Here is a 23319-nt window from a genome sequence, read left to right as displayed (position 1 = left end):
CTCCACTCCAAAGTTTCTGATTCGGCAGGTTTGGGGTGGGGCCCGAGAATGTGTCATTTTAACAGTATCTCCGGTGATGCTGATGCCGCTGGTCCCAGAACCACACACTGCAAACAACTGGCCTAGAACGTTGTCATTCCTTTCCCCTACAGATTTTGAGGCAGCCGGTGGGCTCCGAAACAAAACAGAAGTCACTGGATCCGATTCCCAGCACCATAGAAGTGACTCAAACCAGCGATTCAACCGACAAGCAGGATCTGGGCCACCCAAAGCCGCGCGAGAGTTTACGTGACGTCATCGGCGTCAGCGTCACGGAGGCGTCGGCCGCGTTCAGCGGACACGGGAGCAAGATGGCGATTCCGGGCAGGCAGTGAGTGATCCGGGAGTTAGGGTCAGGCTGGGGGATGAGAAACTACGGCGACTGTGTCTTTGGCCGAGGAGTTTTAAATGCGCTGGAAGTGAAGGGACTGTGTCGTCAGGGGTAGAGACGGGAAAAAACGAGAAGTCCTGAGGAACATAGAGTCCCCTCCCCCGTAATTTTCCAGGATGGAAGCCCGAAGTTTGAGGGAGAAACTTGTGAGGAAATAAAGGAAGTTAGGCTGAGGGGCAGAGAGCGAGACTTTTCTATTTTCCAAAAGCTCGGTCTGAGGCCCCTCAGTCTTGCTTCCTACCCCGCGCTTGAGTTTCTCCCCGCTTGGATGCTCTCAGGGGCAGTGTGAAGAGAGACAGTTCCTGGCTTCCTTAGAGGGCCTTGTTCTCCTTGGCAGAAGCTCAAGTCCTGATTCCCGCCCTTCCTTCTCGTTTTAGGAATATTGTTCTGAGAAGCCACAGAAAAAGGGTAGGCATATAGGAAATTGGGGTATACGTTGCCGCAAAAGAGACAAATACTGTACGTACTTGAAAGTTTTACCTTTGATGTGTAATCCTTCCTTTTGATGCGGCCTCCCGTGATCTCCGCATCTTAAAGGCCAAAACGTGAGAAACTAAAGGAGTTGGATCTGATGGGATGGTTCTCTCAGATGCCCCGAGGCAAAGCACGTGATCTTAATAAAGTGTAATGCGAACTTGCCCCATGGCTACTTGGGTTTCTCAGTTAATCTTTTAAAAATTTTCGTGAGTTACACTATCCAGTCAGTTCTTAGAAACTATGTAAGTACACAGTAGGAAAAACTAGCCATTTTCTTGACTGTTTAGACCGCAAGGATAGTTGAAAGCATTTTAAAATCTTCAGTGGACATGAACTAAACTTTCCACTACGCATGTTTTTTTTTTTTAAATGTTACTGTCACTTCGCCATTTTAAAACATTTCTGAACTTTTCATTTACTTCTCTGATAAAAATGGTATTCGAGTTTAGCCCGTGTCCACAAATGATCACTTAAGAGTAGTAATTATAGAATCTTACGGCATGTTAGAGTTTTGAGATCACTGAGAAGCAAAAACAGTCTATTATGTGTTCATAAAGCTTATGGCATGTTTTGATTTGGTAGCTTCATGTGGAAGAGGTAGTAGATGTGTTTGTTAACATTTAAACATAAAGGTTTAATTTCTATTTCAAAAAAAATATATGCAGGTATGGGCTTATTTTGCCAAAGAAAACACAGCAGTTGCACCCTGTTTTGCAAAAACCATCAGTGTTTGGGAATGATTCTGATGATGATGATGAGGTAAGGAAACCTATGTTTTACTCGTGCATGGTTGGAAATGTAAATTTTTAAAATATTGAACTTGTGACTCTGATACCTTTGCATTTGTTGTCAATACAGTGGAGTGTAATTTACAGAATTGTCAAAAAGGAAGGTGTAAAGAAAGCAGCTTCACCGATTTTTTAAAGATTTTTTTCCCTCTAAAAGCTGCAAACTTTACCTTTAAACAAATACACGGTCTTTTCAGACTACTGAAATTGTCATAACAAAATTGTTCGTGTAAAGATCCCTAGGTATGAGTTATTAAGATGTCACCAATTTCCTACAAATTTTTATTAGCAAAGCAGTTTTTAATTTGTTAACCATGAGCTAACATCACTAAATAACAGTTCTTAACAATACTACTTTTTTTAAAATTCAGTGTCTGCCAAATGTAATTGCTCAGTTATAATCGTGGTAGTGAATAGTTACCCTTGATAGTACTACAATAACATCTAATATAAACATTTTCTATTTTAGCAGCCAAAACTTTTTCTGTGAAGCCCACAGTTATATATCAGAAACAACCCCAAATGTGTGCTTTTCTTTTCTTTTTTTTTTTTTTTTTTTTTTTGAAACAGAGTCTTGCTCCGTTGCTCAGGCTGGAGTGCAATGCCGTGATCTCGGCTCACTGCAAGTCCGCCTCCTGGGTTCAAGCGATTCTCTTGCCTAAGCTTCCTGAGTAGCTGGGATTACAGGCACCTGCCATCATGCCCAGCTAATTTTTGTATTTTTGTAGAGACAGGGTTTCACCATGTTGGCCGGGCTAGTCTTGAACTCCTGACCTCAGGTGATCCGCCTGCCTCAGCCTCCCAAAGTGCTGGGATTACAGGCGTAAGACACCGCACCCAGTAAATGTGTGCTTTTCTAATACTCCCATCATGTTTTAATGTTTTTCTCTTTCTTTTTTTTTTTTTTTTTTTTTTTTTTTTTTGAGTCAGAGTTTCGCTTTTGTTACCTAGGCTAGAGTGTGATGGTGCAGTCTTGGCTCACTGCAGCCTCTGCCTCCTAGGTTCAGGTGATTCTCCTGCTTCAATCTCCCGAGTAGCTGGGGTTACAGGTGCCTGCCACCATGCCTGGCTAATTTTTAGTTTTGTATTTTTAATATTTTTTGTATATTTAGTAGATTTTCCTGCCTCAGCCTCCTGAGTAGCTGGGATTACAGGTGCCCCATCACCACGCCCAGCTAATTTTTATATTTTTAGGAGAGACGGGGTTTCACCATGTTGGCCAGGCTGGTCTTGAACCTAACCTCAGGTGATCCACTCGCCTCGGCCTCCCAGAGTGTTGGGATTACACGCGTGAGTCACCGTGCCCAGCCTCTTTTTTTTTTTGAGATGGAGTCTCCCTCTGTTGCCCAGGCTGGAGTGCCGTGGTGCGATCTCGGCTCACTGCAACCTCCGCCTCCTGGGTTCAAGCGATTCTCCTGCCTCAGCCTGCTGAATAGCAGGGATTACAGGAACACACCACCACGCCTGGTTAATTCTTGTATTTTTAGTAGTGGTGGGATTTCACCATGTTGATCAGGCTGGTCTCGAACTCCTGACCTCAGATGATCCACCCACCTTGGCCTCCCAAAGTGCTGGGATTACAGGCATGACCCACTGTGCCTGGCTGTTTTTCAGTTTTTATTATATAATAGCATTGGTGGATAATTGAACATATTTGATATTTCTTTGCTACTTTTGAAGACATTGGCTCTGTATGGCTCAGTTTTTAAAAATTGAGGTATAATTTACATATAAAATTCTCAGATTTTAAGTGTACAGCTTGATGATTTTTGTCAAATGTATATGCCCCAATCAAGATTTAGAACATTTCCCTCTCTCCCAAAAGGCTTTCCATACCCTCCTGCAGTCAGTCTACCTCCCCACTTGCTACCCCAGACAAATGCTCGTATTTCTATCACTAGATTAGTTTTGCCTGTTACAGAATTTCATATTAAAAAAAATCATACAGTATGTACTCTTTTATGTCTGACTTACTCCACTCAGTATAATGCCAGATTCATCCATGTAGCTGTAGAATCACATTTTTCTTAAAATGGATTTTTTCCCCCTTAACAGTGACTTAAGTTTTTCTTCCATTTTTCTGTTTTTATTTCTTCATAAAATATTAGAATAATTGACCGTAAGAAATGAATCCAGGTTCCTAGTTAAATCTCCATTTCTGCATAGCCAACTAGAATATTTTCAAATGGAATATTAAGGAAGTTACTAATTATAACTTTTGAATTTTTAATTATGTTGTTGCATTAATAAATAATACCTACAATAGGTTAAGAGTTGAACAGTTTTGCACCTGTAGCCTATGTACTTTTTATTATGTGGTACCCTTTTAATAGTTTTTTTGGGGACCATATATAGTGTTGCTTTCAACCAGTGTCTAGTCTAGTGGGGAAGACAGACATGTGAACATGAATATAAAGCAGACTGAAATTTGAAAACGAAACTAATATACTGAGGATTCCTGTATGCTCATTATACTTTATTTGATCTTCAGGATCACTCTGTGATGTATTATTATTCCCATTTTACAGGTCAGAAAATTGAAGCTCAGGTTAAGTAATTTGTTCAAGAACATGTGGCTGATAAATAAGTGGCAAGATTGGGATTTGAACACAGGCCTATCTGACCTTCAAACCTATACTATTCTTCTGTCTTGCCTTGTTTTAACAGTAGTGTTACAGAATGTGAATGAAATGTAGAGAATGAAATGATTCACTTTGTTGCAGGAAAATCAAGGCAGGAATAAGCATTTAAATAACATTCAAGGCTGGTTTAGATTTAAATAGGCAAAAATAGAGGTGAAATAATTTCGTTTGGGAGAGAACAGCAAGAAATACAGAATGGCATACAAGTACAGGGCGTTTTTGTGGAATAATGTGGCTGGAGAAGAGGGTATGTAGGAAAAAATGTTGCAGATGAGGTTGTAACAGCATTGGGCCAGATTGTGGAGTACCTTAAATTTTTCGTATAAAATTTCAAGTTTATATGTTCAAGTAATTTTTGAGTAATTCGGTGATATTATCACACTGTTGGGAAGATAACTCTTGAATTGTAAAGCAAATAAAGGGAGAAATGAGAGATAAGTTTCAAAATGCTTGTTAGAAGGCTTTTTTAGTAGTTCAGGTGAGAGATCTCAACCTAGGTTGAGGTCAGTGGGAATGAATGGGGAAAAATGTGAGAGATACCACAGAAATAAGTAGGACCTGACAGCCACATTGAATATATGGGAAAGAGATGAGTCCTGATGCAAGATCTTTTTTTTTTGGTCATCATTTTCCCTCGTTAAAAAAATATATAATTCACACACTGTATACTTTACCCTTTTAAAGTGTACAATTCACTCTGTGTGTGTGTGTGTGTTTTGAGACGGAGTCTCTGTCACCCAGGCTGGAGTGCAGTGGCGCCATCTCGGCTCACTGCAACTGCAACCTCCACCTCCCGGGTTCAAGCAATTCTCCTGCCTCAGCCTCCTGAGTAGCTGGGATTACAGGCGTCTGCCACCATACCCAGCTGATTTTTGTATTTTTAGTAGAGATGGGGTTTCACCATGTTGGTCAGGCTGGTCTCGAACCCCTGACCTCGTGATCCACCCGCCTCGGCCTCCCAAAGTGCTGGGATTACAGGCGTGAGCCACCATGCCCGGCCAATTCACTGGTTTTTAAGAGTTGTGCAGGCATCACCACTGTTTAGAACATTTTCCTCACCCAGAAAGAAACTGTGTACCCATTACCATCACTCCCCATTCTCCCCACCCCTAAACCCTGGCAACCACTAATTTACTTTCTGTTTCTATGGGTTTCCCTATTCTGCACATTTCATATAAATAGAATCATGCAATAGGCTTTCTTTTGTGTCTGACTTCTTTCACTTAGCATGATGTTCTCAAGCATGATGTTCTCATGATGTTCTCAAGTAACGTGTCAGTACTCTTTATTTCTTTTTTTATTACTGAATAATATTCCATTGTATGAATGTATCATGTTTTATCTATCAGTGGTAGGCATTTGGGTTTTTCCCAACTTCTGGCAATAATGCTGCTATAAATACTTGTGTATAGGTTTTTTGTGTGGATATGTTTTCATTTCTATTGGATATTCTATTGGATATGTACCTAGGATAGAAATTTCTGGTTTATATGATAACTCTGGTTTTATTTATATATATTTTTTTGAGACGGAGTTTTACTCATCACCCAGGTTGGAGTGCAATGGCGTGATCTCGGCTTATTGCAATCTCTGCCTCCCTGTTTCAAGCAATTCTCCCACCTCAGCCTCCTGAGTAGCTGGGATTACAGGCATGTGCCACCATGCCTGGCTAATTTTGTACTTTTAGTAGAGATGGATTTTCACCATGTTGGCCAGCCTGTTCTCGAACTCCTGACCTCAGGTGATCTGCCCGCCTCGGCCTCCCAAAGTGCTAGGATTACAGGTGTGAGCCACCACACCTGGCCTGGTTTTATTTTTTGTGGAACTGCTAGACTTTTTCAAAATGGCTGTACCATTTTGCATTCCTGTCAGCAATGTATGAGGGTTTTGACACTTCCACATCCTGTCTAACATTTCTTTTTTATTGTAGCCATATAGAAGGTGTACAGTGGTATCTCATTGTGGCTTTGATTTGCACTTCCCTGGTGGCCAATAATGTTGGACACTTTTTTGGTTTTGAAGAAATGTATATTCATGTCATTTACCTTTTTTAAAAAAAAATTTAAAATTGAGATGAGGTCTTACTATATTGGCCAGGCTGGTCTTGAACACCTGGCCTCAAGCAGTCCTCCCGCCTCAGCTTCCCAAAGTGCTGGGAGTACAGGTGCAAGCCACTGTTCCCAGCCACATTTATCTCTTTTTACTTTATTTTATTTTTTGAGACAGAGTCTCGCTCTGTAGCCCAGGCTGGAGTGCAGTGGCGCGAACTTGGCTCACTACAACCTCCACCTCCTGGGTTCAGCCAGTTCCCCTGCTTCAGCCTCCTGAGTAGCTAGGACTACAGGTGCAGCTGGGATTACAGGCATGTGCCACTACGCCCAGCTAATTTTTGTATTTTTAGTAGAGATGGGGTTTCACTATGTTGGCCAGGCTGGTCTCGAACTCCTGACCTTGTGATCTGCCTGCCTCAGCCTTCCAAAGTGCTAGGATTACAGGCATGAGCCACCATGCCCGGCTTTACCTCTTTTTAAATTGGGTTGTCATTTTATTATGGATTGTAAGAGTTCCTTTAGTATCTTACTAGATATGTGGTTTGTAAATATATTCTCCTGTTCTGTGGGTTTTCTGTTCGCTTTTCTTGAAAATATCCTTTGAAGCACAAAAGTTGTTTTGAGGAAGTCCGTTTTTTGCTGCTGTTGCTGGTACTTTAGTGTCCTACCTAAGAAACCATTGCCTAATCCGAGGTCACAAAGATTTCCACTATGTTTTCTTCTAAGAATTTTGTTGTTTTAGTCCTTAAGTTTAGGTCTTTCATACATTTTGAAAAAAAAATTTTTTTTACATAATAAGAGATAGGGGGTTCAACTTCATTCATTTGCATATGGATATCCAGTTGTCCCAGCACCTTTTGTTGAAGACTGTTTACCATTAAATTGTCCATCGTCTATTTACCATTAAATTTTCTAGCACCCTTGTGGTTTAATATACAAATAATTATAAAAATCACTTACTATGGATACAACAGAAAGACTGGACATGCTTATCTTGCATTTCACATTAAAGCACACTGGTATACTGTGTAACACAAGGCATCATGGCCGGGCATGATAACTCATGCCTGTACCCTCACACACTTTTGGAGGCTGAGGTGGGAGAATCGCTTGAGGCTAGGAGTCCAAGTCCAGCCTGGGCAACAGCGAGACCTCGTCTCTATAAAAAAAAAAAAAGTAGGCCGGGCGCGGTGGCTCACGCTTGTAATCCCAGCACTTTGGGAGGCCGAGGCGGGCGGATCACGAGGTCAGGAGATCGAGACCGCGGTGAAACCTCGTCTCTACTAAAAAATACAAAAAAATTAGCCAGGCGTGGTGGCGGGCGCCTGTAGTCCCAGCTACTCGGGGAGGCTGAGGCAGGAGAATGGCGTGAACCCGGGAGGCGGAGCTTGCAGTGAGCCAAGATTGCGCCACTGCACTCCAGCCTGGGCGACAGAGCGAGACTCCGTCTCAAGAAAAAAAAAAAAAAAAGTGTGGTGGCACACACTGGTAGTGTTAGGTACTTGGAAGGCTCAGGTGGGGGAGAATTGCTTGAGCCCAGGTTTGAGGCTGCAGTGAGCTAGGATTGTGCCACTGCACTCCAGCCTGGGCAACAGAGGGAGATCCTGTCTCTAAAAGAAAAAGCAAAAGCAATATGAAATGACCACAACATACCACAGTTTGAGAAGGATGGGTTTACACAAGTAATCTAGAGAGTTTTTTGACGTTACTGCTGTTTCTTTTCCATTGTGAAATGAGGCTGGTGTTAGCTAGCCAGTAGGTACACTAGAGTCAGCAAGGATAGGCCTGGGCCATTTTGTGCTAGCTTTCTCCTTCCCTCCTGCTCTTCTTCTTTTCCTCCTTCCTGTAGTGGAACTTTAATACAGAGAATTGTTAACATAGGTGATTGAAGACTTGAGATGCCAAAAAGGGGATGATGAGGCAGTCGAGAGATTAGCAGCAGTAAGAAGCAAATAGTGATATATAGAGGGATACAAGTAGGAGATGGTTCTTGGAGGCTGGGGACCAGAGTTACCTGGTGGGAACTGGGCTTGTCCAGAAGGAGCAGAAACATTTGGGAGATTCAGTCTTAGAGAGAAAGATTCTCCTACCTTCCAGTCAAAGCCAATGGACAAGGGAGCTGCAGCTTATTTCTTAGTGAACAGAATATAAAACCATTCCTTAGAATAATTTCCTTACCTATAAAAAAATCAGTCCGGTTAATTCCAGCTTGTCTTTTTACTGAGAAGTAAATTTATTGAGTATATTTAAATATTTGTGAGATTTGGCCAGTCATGGTGGCTCAGGCCTATAATCCCAGCACTTTGGGAGGCTGAGGTGGGCAGATCACTTGAGGTCAGTAGTTCAAGACCAGCCTGGCCAATATGGTGAAACCCCATCTCTACTAAAAATACAAAAATTAGCTGGACATGGTGGTGGGCACCTGTAATCCCAGCTACCTGTAATCCCAGTTACTCAGGCTGAGGCAGGAAAATCGCTTGAACCCTGGAGGCAGAGGTTGCAGTGAGCTGAGATCAAGCCACTGCACTCCAGCCTGGGTGACAGAACGAGACTCCGTCTCAAAAAAAAGATTAAAAAAAAATTGTGTGATTTGACTATATATTAAAATCTCTTTCATAATTAGTCAACAATTTAAGCAACAATTAAATTATTAGTGCTATGGAAAATATAGAAGAAAGATAATTTCTTATTCCCCTCCTGAGGAGAGCATTTGATACACCTGGAAAGGAGCTGCTATGAAGCCAATTTATCCGTTCTTTTTATCAATTCAGCAGCTTAAATTTAAGATCAGATTTTCTCTCTAGTGGTTCAACAGAGGGAGCCCTAGCACATGAATTGTTTTCATTTTGTGCTTGCATCCAGGGTTAGTTTAGTGGGAAAGTGGTAGTGTATATCTTTTAATTATAATTTAAGCAGTTCCTCCTTTCTTTTTTGAGACAAAGTCTGGCTCTGTCATCCAGGCTGGAGTGCAGTGGCGCGATCTCGGGTCACTGCAGCCTCCACCTCCCAAGTTAAAGCAATTCTTGTGCCTCAGCCTCCCAAGTAGCTGGGATCACAGGCGTTTGCCACCAGGCCCAGCTAATTTTTGTATTTTTTGTAGAGATGGGGTTTTGCCACGTTGGCAGGCTGGTCTTGAACTCCTGGCCTCAAGGGATCTGCCTGCCTCAGCCTCCCAAAGTGCTGTGATTGCAGGCATGAGCCACCATGCCCGGCCTAGTAGATCCTCTTTTTCAAATTGTCAGAATAAGTTAGAAATAATTATCATTTTGTTCAAGGTGGGAGAGATGGTTTGGGGGGGTGAAGGTTTTTACACCATGTGAGTAAGAAAGCATATTCTGATGCTGCTGTCAGTTCATAAGTGAGTGGTTTTGCTGTCATAATAACATATTTAATCTATTTTTTTTTCCAATCCATCCTCTTTTCCGGTCTCACTGTCACCATGTTCATTCTTTTCTGTTGGATTATTTTGTTTCATAACTAGTTTCCTTATTATCTGTCTCTTCAAATTGTTTATGATATTGTCAGATTGATCTTCCTAAAGCACAGTTATTATCACTGATCCTCAGTCCTGAACGTAATTATATTTAAAATCTAAACTGCTAATCTTGACTTTGAAAACCTTCTCTATGCTTTGCCCCTAGAATGCTTACTTGCATTTTCTCTTAACTGTTCCTCCATAAAAAGTACACTGTCATGCATGCAGTTTTTCACAGCTCTGCTTTTCTTTACACTGGAAGTCTTCTCCCCATTTTTTTAATGTCCAAATTATAGCCATCCTTCAAAACCCATTGCAAAAGCTACTTCTTTCAAGATACCTTCTTTGATTTTCCTCACTGGAAAGAATCTCTTCCTTTTTCTTACACTCTTTACCTTTCTTATTGCACTTAGCTTTTAACAGCTTGCATTATAAGTTATTTACATACATGCCTTGTCACTGTACTAGATAAAGTATGAGCTCTATGAGTTGGGATCTGGCCATCTGGCCTAGCTTCGTTTTTATTTTTTGAAACAGAGTCTTGCTCTATTGCCCAGGCTGGAGTGCAGTGGCGCGATTTCGGGTCACTGCAACCTCCACTTCCCAGCCTGAGCGATCTTTTAGCCTCCGCCTCCTGAGTAGCTGGGACCACTGGTGCGAGACACCACTCTCGGCTCATTTTTGTATTTTTTTGTAGAGACAAGGTTTCGCCATGTTGCCCAGGCGGGTCTCAAGCTCTTGAGCTCAAAGTAAAATGCCCACCTTGGCCTCCCAAAGTGCTAGGATTACAAGTGTGAGCCACCATGCCTGGCCTAGGCTAGCTTCTAAAAATCAGTAAGATTATTTATTCAGGTGTTTTAGCTGTCTGTATTGTAAAGAGCCAGATAGTAAATGTTTTAGGCCTTGCAGGGCAACTGTACAACTTCGGTCTTAGTGTGAAAGCAGCCATTAGGCAATATGTAAATTATGAGCATGAGTAATAAATGTGTTTTAATAAAATTTTATTTACAAAAATGGAGATGGGCTGTATTTGACCCATAGCCTATAACTTGCTGACCACTGGTCTGTATAATTGTTCTCAAAAGTATTTTTGATAACAAATATTTAACAAGTGTTAAGTGACCAAAATGGTTAGATGTTGCATGACAGATTAAACATAGAACTCCTTTTTAGATGTTTATCTATGATAAATGCCTGCCCATTTTGCAGAGCATAATGAATTTTCCTTTTAATGTCGGCAACTGAAATGTTTATTTCTAAACAATGGATACTTGTGAAATCTAGTTTTGTAACATAATTTATATGCCATTAAGAGATACGATGTATACAGTCTGAAAATTGTTGCACTTTTTTTGGAGACAAGGTTTTGCTCTGCTGCCCAGGCTGGAGTGCAGTGATATGCTCATGGCTCACTGCAACCTCGACCTTCTGGGCTCAAGTGATCCTCTCACTTAAACACTCCAGTAGCTGGCACCACAGGGATATGCCACCACATCTGGCTAATTTGTTTATTTTTTGTAGAGACAGGGTCTCCCTCTGTTTCCCAGGCTGGTCTCAGACTCGTGGCCTCAAGTGATCCTCCTGCCTCAGCCTCCCAAAGTGTCAGGACTATAGGTGTGAACTGCTGTAACTGGCCTAGTTGTTGCTTTTGGATAAAGAGACAAAACTTTTTAACCACTTTAAAAGAGAGTATTAAGTTTAGATAGCTAAAATTTATTAACTTAGTTTTACATTTTATTTACATTATTTATTATTATTATTATTTTTCATTTTTTGTGACAGGATCTTGCTGTTTCACCCAGGCTGGAGTACAATTTGTGCAGTCACAACTCATGGCAGCCTCAACCTCCCAGGCCGAAGCACGCCTCCCACCTCAGCCTCCCAAGTAGCTGGGACCACAGGCACACACCACCATGCCTGGCTAATTTTTTAATTTATTTTTTGTAGAGACAGAGTCTCACTGCGATGCCCAGGCTGCTCTTGAACTCCTGGGCTCAAGTGATCCACCTGCTTTGGCTTCCAAAGTGTTGCGATTATAGGTGTGAGCCACTGCACCTGGCTGTGAACTTAGTATGTATATATGTATATGAAATTTTATATATATATATAAAATCATATATATAAAATTACTCAGAAGCCATGGTATAGTCCTTTTATAGGTTAAGCATTTATAGAAATTATAAGGGAAACATTAAAACCCTAGCAGGAAAAAAAGAGGAAAACACATTTAGAGACAAATATAGAAAAAATAGAACTATCTACTGAACACTAAAAATACTCAATTTTACTATAAGAAATGTAAACTTAGGACAATAGTGAGCTACCATTTTTTGCCATCATATTAGCCAAATACTTTTTAAAAATGAAATGGCAAGATTTTTGTGAAATTGCACTCGAATTTTTGTTATAAATTGACGCACATTTTTGGAAGCAGATGGACCTCTTCTGGAAAGCAATTCCAAAAATTAGTATAAATCTTTTAAAAGTTGACTATTGCTTACCCAATGTTACCAGTCAGGAGACTGAAACCTTGCCAATATTTTCCTTTCTAAAATTTTGTCTTGGAATTGTCAGAAATTGATATAAAATATTTTTAGGTATTCAAAAGCATTTATCTTGGGTCTCTTTATGATCGCAAAAACTTAAGACCAGTCCAACTTTCAACAGTGAAAGCATGAGTAAGTAAAGTGTGTGCAATACTATGGCTATTATATTCATCATGAAATAACATTTAGTGAAAAAAATAGACAAATTTGTTATAGATAAAAGGAAAAAAGACAATAAAGAAAGCATTTCATAATATTAATGGTAGTTATCTTTGTATAGCAGACAATGAGTGGTTTTTTGTTTTGTTTTTTTTAATTTGTAGAGATGGGGGTCTCGCTATATTGCTCAGGCTCATTTTGAACTCCAGGCCTCAAGTGTTCCTCCTGCCTTGGTGTCCCAAAGTGCTGGGATTACAGGTGTGAGCCACCATGCCTGGCATGGTTATTTTTTTTTTATACTTTTCTATATTTTCAGCTATTTCTTAAGAAAAATTATGGTGACTTTTAAGGATTTCCCATAGTGTATTTAGTTTCCAAATCATATTAAAATGTAAAAAGAAATAACACATTTTATCTGATAGAAGACTAGGAGAGAAAATATTGGGACATTTTAAAAGCATGAAGTAAGATGAAATAAGCAGGATACAAAGTTGAATACTTAGGTTGTACAATGCTATAGGTGCCCAGATAATTAAAAAATAATAAATGAAAATGGTTACTTTTTAGCATGGTAGTGTGAGTTTTTTTTCAAAATCATATTATTATTTTGTTATAATTTTGACGAATACAAGGAAGTGAGTGCTTAAAAAAAAAGATAACCATAATTGTGTATTCCCAAAGTAAGAAGCATTAGCAAGTTACAGGATTACATAAGTGTATACACTTCCATTCCTTTCACTATTTCTTAATATTTCTCCTCTTTAATCTTTTTAAAATTTTTCTTGAAAAAATAAGTTGAAGGTTTGGTTTTCCTAATGAAAAATTAATCTTATTTTAGCTGGAAGCCTGTTTGGCTTACTATTGGTAAGAAAAAGTTAAAATTTTAATCTATCTGAACATTATAGTACATCCAAATCAATGATATGTTTTAGTTGTGGTTTTTCATCAGTTTTAATCAGATAATGTCTTATTTCTCTAGATATAGTCTAATATAGTTCAAATAAAAAGACAGTTGTACATAGATAAGACAAAGCATATTGTGAAAATGTTGGGAAATTTAGGTTATTTTAATGATGGCTAAGAATTTGTGAACTTTTCTCATGCTATTAAACTGAATTACTAGTAAATTCATGGTACCGAGTGTATCAGAGTATAAACAGTGAGGGATTTAAAGTAATTGTGCAGTTTGCTAAAATTTCATCCTTAACCTACCGGCTAAGAGAGAAAAAGCAAGAAGAGAGAAAAGGAAAAGGATGGAACTAAGACAATTCTATTAGAAGTGGGGAGATGGCAAGAGAATTCTGTCCTCCTTATTTTTCTTTTTCTTTTTCTTTTTTAAAATATTTCATTTTGAGACAGGGACTCACTGTTGCCCAGGCTAGAGTGCAGTGGCTCAGTCACAGCTCACTGTAGCCTCAACCTCCTGGGCTCAAGCAATTCTCCCACCTCAGCCTCCCAAGTAGCTGAGACTACAGTCATGCACTACCATGCCTGCCTAATTTTTTTTAATTTTTTTTGTTGAGACAGAGTCTCACTGTGTCGCCCAGGCTGTTCTGGAGCCCCTGGCTTCAAACGATCCTCCTGCCTCAGCCTCTCAAAGTACTGGGATTAGAAGCGTGAGCCACCATGCCCAGCCTCCACTAGTCTTTTTAACCATTGTTTTCCGTTTCTGAGGTCTTTGACTTAATTTCATAGTTTTTCAACATGTGCTCATTGGGGCATTATTTCTTAAGTTTTTGATTGTTAAAGAATGCTTGCCCATTGCTTTTGTCACTTAAATATCTACTTGATTGGGTGTAATATTTCTAGAATAACAATTTATTTCAAAATATTACAGACATTAGTCATTTTTTCTAGTACTTAATGTTCTTATCAGGAAGTACAACACTATAATTTCTTTTATCCCTACTTCTAGACTTTTTTTAATTGGCTTGGACTACTGGAGAGTATATTCTTTATAGCCTTTTTAATTCAATGTGTCTTGCTGCAAATAATGTTGAATTGTTTTTTCCAGGAGTACATTGTTGCTTTTTCTCTGAATATTTAGCTTTTTCTTCATTTCATTGAAATTTACTGTCATCCATGTGCTGGGTTATCATTTTGGAGGGTCATCTTTGTCTTTCATATCATCGTCATGCATTTATTAATGCATTCAACAGATATTTATTGATCACTTGCCCTGTGCCAGTGAAACATAACAAAAGCCACTGCCTTTGTGGCACTTATATTCTCAAGGTGGTGGTTGGGTGGGGGGGTGATAAGTAATTAACATAACAGATAAGTAAGTTACACGTGAATTTAGAAGGTTACAGAGCTGTGAAAAAGTAGAGCAGGGTAAGGAGAATTAAACAGGTATTTAGGGAAATTAGTCAGTCTATGTCTTTTTCTCTCTACTAACTAAGATTAAACTTTTGTCAGTGTTTCAGTTATAGCTTTTCTGTTTCTTACTGTTTCTAATTTATTTATTAGCTCTATTGGTGTTATTTTAGTCTTCAATATGTTTTCTTTAGCTCTGTAGTTTTTCTGTCTTTTATTGTCCTTTCATCTGAATATTAACTTTTAAAATTTAATTAGTAATCTTATTTTGAAAGAGTTTGACAGAGAAGAGAGAGAGGAAGAGATGGAAATGATAGTTCGAAGATACACAGGTATACCTCACTGATATTGTGGGTATGGTTTGAGACCACTGCAATAAAGTAAATATCTCAGTAAAGCAAGTCATGTAAATTTTTTGTTTCCTAGTGTATATAAAAGTTATGTTTATGCTATGCTGTAGTTTTTAAAGTGTGTAATAGCATTATAGCTAAAAAAAAAAAGCCTATACCATAATTTTAAAATACTTTATGCTAAAAAATGCTAATGATCATCTGAGCCTTTAGCCAGCAATAATATTTTTGCTGGTGGAGGGTTTTGTCTCAATGTTTATGGCTGCTGACTGATGAGGTGGTGTTTGCTGAAGGCTGGGTGGCCATAGCAATTTCTTAAGACAAAAATGAAGTTTGCTGCATTGATTGACTCTTCCTTTAATGAATTATTTCTCAGTAGCATGTGATGCTGTTTGGTAGCATTTACCCACAGTAGAACTTTAAAAATTGGAGTCAGTCCTCTCAAATCCTGCTGCTGTTTTATCAACTAAGTTTATGTAATTATCTAAATTCTTTGTTGTCATTTCAACAATGCTCATGTCGTCACCATGAGTAGATTCTATATAAAGAAACCAGTGCAAGGCCAGGCGCGGTGGCTCACGCTTGTAATCCCAGCACTTTGGGAGGCCGAGGCGGGCGGATCACAAGGTCAGGAGATCGAGACCATCCTGGCTAACATGGTGAAACCCCCGTCTCTACTAAAAATACAAAAAATTAGCCGGGCGTGGTGGTGGGTGCCTGTAGTCCCAGCTACTCCGGAGGCTGAGGCAGGAGAATGGCATGAACCCGGGAGGCAGAGCTTGCAGTGAGCTGAGATCGCACCACTGCACTCCAGCCTGGGCGATAGAGCAAGACTGTCTCAAAAAAAAAAGAAAAAAAAAAAAGAAACCAGTGCAGTGGCTCATGCCAATAATCGCAGCACTTTGGGAGACTGAAGTAGGCGAATCACCTGAGGTCAGGAGTTCAAGACCAGCCTGGCTAACATGGTGAAACCCCATCTCTACTAAAAAATAAAAAAGTTAGCCAGTTGTGGTGGTACACGCCTATAATCCCAGCTACTCAGAAGGCTGAGGCAGGAGAATCACATGAACCCAGGAGGTGGAGGTTGCAGTGAATCAAGCATGCCACTGCACTCCAGCTTGGGCAACAGAGCGAGACTGTCTCAAAAAGAAAAGAAACCATTTTCTTTGCTCATCTAGTAGAAGAAATTAGTCATCAATTCAAGTTTAATCATGAGATTGTCATCAATTCCAGTTTTATCATGAGCAGTTCAGTCACATCTTCAGACTCCATTTGTAATTCTAGTTCTCTTGCTATTTCTACCCCATCTGCAGCCACTTCATCTACTGAAGTCTTGAAGCCCTCAAAGTCATTCATGAGGGTTGGAATCAGCTTCTTCCAAACTCACGTTAGTGATGTTTGGCCTCCACCCATGAATCACAAGTGTTCTTAATGGCTTCTAGACTGTTGAATTTCTTCCAGAAGGTTTTCAGTTTACTTGCCCACATCTATCAGAGGAGTCACTGACTGTGGAAGCTGTAGAGTTTATGAAATGTATTTTTTTTTTTTTTTTTTTTTGAGACAAGGTCTCACTTTGTCACTGGCTGGAGTGCAGTGGTGTGATCTTGGTTCACTGTAACCTTTGTTCCCTGGGCTCAAACGATCTTCCCACCTCAGCCTCCTGAGTAGCATGGACCACAGGCACTCACCACCACACCCAGCTATTTTTTTTTTTTTTTGGTAGAGACGGGTCTCACCATGTTGCCCAGTATGGTCTCAAACTCCTGAGCTCAAGCAATCTACCTGCCTTGGCTTCCCAAAGTGCTGGTGTTACAGGTATGAGCCACCACACCTGGCCTTGAAATGTATTTCTTAAATAAGACTTGAAGGTCAGAATTACTCCTTGAACCATTTGCTCCAGAATGGATAGTGTGTTGATGATAGGCCTGAAAACAAAAGTCGTCTCCTTGTACATCTCTGTCAGAGCTCTTGATAACCCGATGCATTGTCAGTGAGCAGTATTTTGAAAGGAATCTTTTTTCAAGCAGTGGGTCTCCATGACAGGATTAAAATATTCAGTAAACCAAGCTGTAAACAGATGTGCTGTGATCTAGGCTTTGTTGTTTCATTTATAGAGCACAGGCAAGTAGATTTAGCATAATTCTTAAGGGCCCTAGCGTTTTTCAAATTGTCAATGAGAGTCAGCCTTTGAAGCTTTGAAGGCAAGCGTTGACTTCTCTTGGGCTTTGAAAGTCCTAGATGGCATCTTCTTCCAATAGAAGGCTGTTTTGTCTACATTGATAATCTGTTGTTTAGTGTAGCCACTTTCATTGATGGTCCCGGTTAGGTTTTCTGGATAACTTACTGCAGCTTCTAAATTGGCTTAAGGGAACATTGTAGCTAGTTTGATCTTCTCTTCAGACTACTAAAATTCTCTCCATATCAGCAATAAGGCTGTTTGCCTTCTTATTATTCATGTGTTCACTGGAGTAGCAACTTTTAATTTCCTTCAATAACTTTTCCTTTGCATTCAGAACTTGACTGACTGCAAGAAGCCTAGCTTTGGGCCTGTCTCGCCTTTCAGCATGCCTTCCTTAATCAGCTTAATCATTTCCAGCTTTTGATTTAAAGTAAGAAACCTGCTACTCTTTCTTTCACTTGAACATTTAGAGGCCATTGTAGGGTTATTAGTTGACCTAATTTCAGTATTGTTGTGTCTTAGGGAATAGAAAGGCCTGAGGAGAGGGAGAGAGGAGAGAGGAGAACACCGGTTGGTGGAGCAGTCAGTCAGAAAACACACAACATTTATCAGTTAAGTTATCCATTTTATCTGGGCATGGTACATGGCTTCCCCAAACAGATACATTAATAACACCAAAGCTTGTTGATTACAGATCATTGTAACATGTAATAATGAAAAAGTTTGAAATTTTGTGAGAATTACCAAAATGTGACACACTGACATGAAGTGAACACATGCTGTTGGAAAAATGGCACTGATAGACTTATTCAATGCTGGGTTGCCACACATCTTCAATTTGTAATAAAACGTCTGTGAAGCACAATAAAACAAGGAATGCCTATAATGGTACGGTCACTGTAATTTTCCTTTTTGTTGCCTTAGGATAGAGATAATTTGTGCAGGTTTTGGCCGAAAGAGAAGCAGCTAAGGAAAAATGAGAGATTTTACAGCTAAGAAAACTAGGATGTCAAGAAGTTAACTGGTCCATAGCACACACAGAGTACTTAGATAATAGAGCTAAATTTTGTTTGTTTTTTTTTTTTGTTTTGTTTTTTTTTTTTTTTTTTTTTTTTTTTTTGGAGACAGAGTCTGGCTCTGTCCCCCAGCCTGGAGTGCAGTGGCACCATCTCGGCTCACTGCAAGCTCCGCCTCCCGGGTTCACGCCATTCTCCTGCCTCAGCCTCCCGAGTAGCTGGGACTACAGGCGCCCGCCACCACACCCTGCTAATTTTTTTTGTATTTTTAGTAGAGACAGGGTTTCACTATGTTGGCCAGGATGGTCTCGAACTCCTGACCTCGTGATCTGCCCACCCTGGCCTCCCAAAGTGCTGGGATTACAGGCGTGAGCCACCGCGCTCGGCCAATAGAGCTAAATTTTGAATCCAGGTCTGCCTGATTCAAGTCCATGCTTTTAAACAATGTAATGTACTCCCTCTGAGAGTTAGTTTGTTCATAATGGAATTTCCAAAGTTTCAGAGAATGGATTTCAGAAAAAATAGAAAAAGGGTTAGTAGGGGACTGGCAAAGATCGGGTTGACTTCAAAGGGTCAATCTTGTTTATTATTTGGAAAGGGAACACAAATAGAAGTTGTGTTCAAATGTGCTTTTTATCATGTGAAATTACACAATTTTGCCTTCCAGTGACCTAGGAATATTTTGAGGAGATTAGGCTATATTTAATTTTCAACAAAATTGGCATCCCATTGTCCGGATATATATATATATATATATTCTTTTTTTTTTTTTTAAACAGTCTATCCCAAGGGTTTTCAATGGGTATATTGCTACTTCAAGAGGAGATTCAGAAATTTGTGGAGTGGGTTTTGCTTATCATAATTGTTGTATTTATTTATTTATTTATTTATTTGAGACAGGGTCTTAACTCTGTCTCCCAGGCTGGAGTGCAGTGGTGCAGTCACAGCTCACTGCAACCTCTGCATCCAGGACTCAAGCGATCCTCCCGTTTCAGCCTGCTGAGTAGCTGGGACTACAGGCACGTGCCACCATGCCCAGCTAATTTTTGTAGAGACAGGATTTCACCATGTTGGCCCAGGCTGGTCTTGAACTCCTGGGGCTCAAGTGATCTGCCCACTTCTGCTTCCCAAAGTGCTGGAACTGTAGGTGTGAGCCACCATGCCTGGCGCTTATCAGAGTTAACTTAGGTAGGGTGTTGTTGGCACCAGTTTTTTGTTTTGTTTTGGAGACAGAGTCTTACTCTGTCGCCCAGGCTGGAGTGCAGTGGCGCGATCTCGGCTCACTGCAAGCTCCACCTCCCGGGTTCACGCCATTCTCCTGCCTCAGTCTCGAGAGTAGCTGAGACTACAGGCACCCGCCACCACGCCCAGCTAATTTTTTGTATTTTTAGTAGAGACGGGGTTTCACCGCGTTAGCCAGGATGGTCGCGATCTCCTGACCTAGTGACCCGCCTTGGCCTCCCAAAGTGCTGGGATTACAGGCGTGAGCTCCCGCACCCGGTGTTGGCACCAGTTTTTGATGAGGACCAGGGGTGGTAGATACTGTGCATCTCATGCCCCCATTAATATAGGTGAAATCCCTCTGAACACTGCATATAGATGAAAAACTGCTTATTTTATTTTATTTTATTTTTGTGATCGTGGCCCACTGTAGCCTTGATGTCCCAGGCTCAAGTGGTGGCTCATGCCTGTAATCCCAGCACTTTGGTAGGCCAAGGCGAGTGGATCACCTGAGGTCAGGAGTTTGAGACCATCCTGGCCAACATGGCGAAACCCTGTCTCTACTAAAAATACAAAAATTAGCTGGGTGTGGTGGTGCACATCTGTAGTCCCAGCTACTCGGGAGGCTGAGGCAGGAGAATTGCTTGAATCTGGGAGGCAGAGCAAGACTCTGTCTCAAAATTAAAAACAAAAAACAAAAAGAGTATTGGGTATGATACGATTGAGAACTACCAGTCTGGGCTTTCCCCACTGACATAAAATGGCTCATTTATTATATATTAAATTTCCATAAATATGTAGGTTTGTTTCGTTGGACTATTCTGTTTCATTGATTTTTTTTTTCTTTAATCCTGCTTCAATACCATATTATTTCAATTACTCTAGCATTATAATCTCTTTTAATATGTGATAGGAGAAAGAATAAGAAAAGTTGAAGTTTATTGAGCACTTTGTTTATGTTAGGTATGGCTTTATGTGTTTGATATGAATTATCTCGTAATTATGTTAATTGGTTTACCATATTTTATCAAATCTAAGCTGCTTTGATATTGATGCTTTCTTGGTGTTACCAGAAAGTGTCAATGAAAACTTTTCATACAGAGCATCATTATTGCTTCCTGGGTGACAGCATTTTTTTAATAAGTCACTGATTTCTGAGAGATTAAAATATGAAGAATCTGTGTTTTAGAATCAGAGAAATAAGATGTCATTATTCTCATTTTACAGTTGAGGAAACGGGCAGAAAGTTTAACTTGCCTGAGATTACACAGCTAATTGACTTAATAACCCATATGATTGATTGGGATCTTTTAAAGTTATCACATTTTCTAAGCATTTATTGCTGATACACAGCAGTAGTGATTATACACAGCAGTAGTGATTATACACACACACATTTGTACATACGTCATATTTTATGTATATATCTAAGGATTTTTTTTGTATGTGGATATAGTATCTGAGCACCTTGCTGAGCTCTTTTATTAGTTGTAATAATAGGTTAAAATCCTCTGGATTTTCTGAATAGGTAATCATATTACCTGAAAATGATTTTAATACTAATTTTTTTTCTGGTCTAATTGCATTGAGTAGAACCTCAAGAGTATTCTTGAAATATAGTGGTAATAGCAGGCATCCTTTTCTTGTTTCTGACCTTATGAAGATATTTCTAATGTTTCACCATTAAGTATGCTATTCACGCTAGGTTCATGGTAAATATCCTTTTTCAAATTAAGGGAGTTTCCCTGTATTGTAGATTTGTCATTCACAAATCTTCTTATTTACAACTATTCGGCAATCCTCTCTACTGAGTTTGTCTCTATAATAGAGACAAATAATAGGTGCCCCTCCCTGTGAGAGAATATACTTCTTACCTTCTTGATATCAGGCTTAGCCATGAGGCTTGCTTTAGCCAGTGGAAGTGATGTATGCTGTATCTGAGCAAAACTTCAGGAGTCATTGCCTGATTAAGTCATTGCTTTTACCCCCTCGGCCATATGAACAATATGTTGCATATAGGTACTGTGCCTTCAGCTTCAGTCCTAGAATGAAGACAGTGAGGAGCCACAGCCATCCACAATGGACATGTAGCATGAGCAAGAAATAAACGTTCGTATTGTAAGCCTTGAGACTTTGGTGATATTTGTTAACACAGGATCAGTTATCAAAATTGACCAATAACTTTAGGTGCTAAACATTTTAATTAGGGATTGAATTTTGTCAGCTCTTTTTTCAGCATCTGTTACTATTGTAAATTACATTGATAGATTTTTTTCAAAAGTGAAACCACTCTAAAATACTAGGATAAACTGTACTTAGTCTTGGTGTATTATTCTTTAAATGTGCAACTGGATTTTATTTGCTTTTTTTAAATTATAAAATATGCATAACATAAAATTTACCATTTAAGCATTAAGTGTGTAGTTCAGTAGCATTAAATGCATTTACACTGTTGTTCAACTATTACCATGGTATATTTTGAGAACTTTTTTATCTTCCCAAACTGAAACTGTATACTCATTATATAATAACTCCCCTTGCCCCATGCCCTGCCCAGCCCTTAGCAACCACCATTCTACTTTGTGTCTATAAATTTGACCATTCCAGATACCTCATATACGTGGAATCATATAGTATTTGTCTTATTGTGATGGAGTTATTTCACTTAGCATAATGTCCTCAGGGTTCATCCATGGTATAGCATGTGTCAGAATTTCCTTCTCCATTGTATATGTGTATCACATTTTGTTTAATCTGTTCATCCATGCCTGGACCTTTTGGCTGTTGTGAATAATGCTGCTATGAACATGGCTGTATAAGTAACCGTTTCATTTCCTGCCTTCAGTTCTTTTGAGTGTACAGTTGTCCCTTGGTGTCCGTGGGGGACTGGTTTGAGGTCCTTCCTCCCACAGATATGAAAATCTGTGAATGCCCAAGTCCCTGATGTAAAATGGCATAGTATTTGCACATAACCTATGCACGTTCTCCCATATACTTTCAATTATCTCTGGATTACTTGTAATACCTAATACAATGTAAATACTGTGTAAATAGTTATACTCTATTGTTTAGGGAATAATAACAAGGAAAAAAAGCCTATACATCTTCAGTACAGGCACAGTTTTTTTTTTTTTCCAAATATTTTCAAACCATGGTTGGTTGGATCCACATAGATGGAACCCACAGATACAGAGGGCCAACTGTATACTTTGGGGGGTGGTGGGGGAATTGTTGGATCATATTGTAATTTCTGTGTTTAAGTTTTTGAGGACTGTTTCAGTCTTGAGGAACCACCACAGTGGCTGTATCATTTTACATTCCTACCAGCAATACACACAAGTTCCAATTTCTCTACATCCCTTCGCAGCACTAGGTATTGACTGTTTTATTTGATAATAGCTATCCTAAGGGGTATGAAGTGGTATCTCAAGTCTTAGCCTTTTTTTTTTTTTGAGATGGAGTCTCGCTTTGTTGCCCAGGCTGGAGTGCAGTGGCGTGATCTCGGCTCACTGCAAGCTCTGCCTCCCGGGTTCACGCCATTCTCCTGCCTCAGCCTCCCGAGTAGCTGGGACTACAGGCGCCTGCTACCATGCCTAGCTAATTTTTTGTATTTTTAGTAGAGACGGGGTTTCACCGTGTTAGCCAGGATGGTCTCAATCGCCTGACCTC

General features: G+C 39.8%; 1 protein-coding gene across 4 annotated transcripts in view; it reads left to right on the top strand.

The window, feature by feature from the left end:
* Positions 1 to 305: 305 nt before the first annotated feature.
* NSRP1 (nuclear speckle splicing regulatory protein 1) overlaps positions 306 to 23319 on the top strand; it is a 72801-nt gene continuing 49787 nt past the window's right edge. The window contains exons 1-2 of one of the 4 annotated variants that reach the window (XM_032163117.2): positions 306 to 370; positions 1573 to 1666. In XM_032163117.2, the coding sequence (XP_032019008.1) occupies positions 351 to 370; positions 1573 to 1666 (114 nt within the window). In that variant the 5' untranslated portion in view covers positions 306 to 350. Of the gene's footprint in view, positions 371 to 807; positions 839 to 1572; positions 1667 to 11908; positions 11934 to 23319 lie in introns of those variants that run through there. The other 3 variants (XM_058444979.1, XM_032163120.2, XM_058444978.1) reach the window with 3 other exon arrangements.

The sequence above is a fragment of the Hylobates moloch genome, unplaced genomic scaffold (assembly GCF_009828535.3).
Source record: "Hylobates moloch isolate HMO894 unplaced genomic scaffold, HMol_V3 SCAFFOLD_10, whole genome shotgun sequence".
NCBI lineage: Eukaryota > Metazoa > Chordata > Mammalia > Primates > Hylobatidae > Hylobates > Hylobates moloch.
Note: the sequence above shows the minus strand (reverse complement) of the source record. Positions and strands in the feature narration are given on the sequence as shown.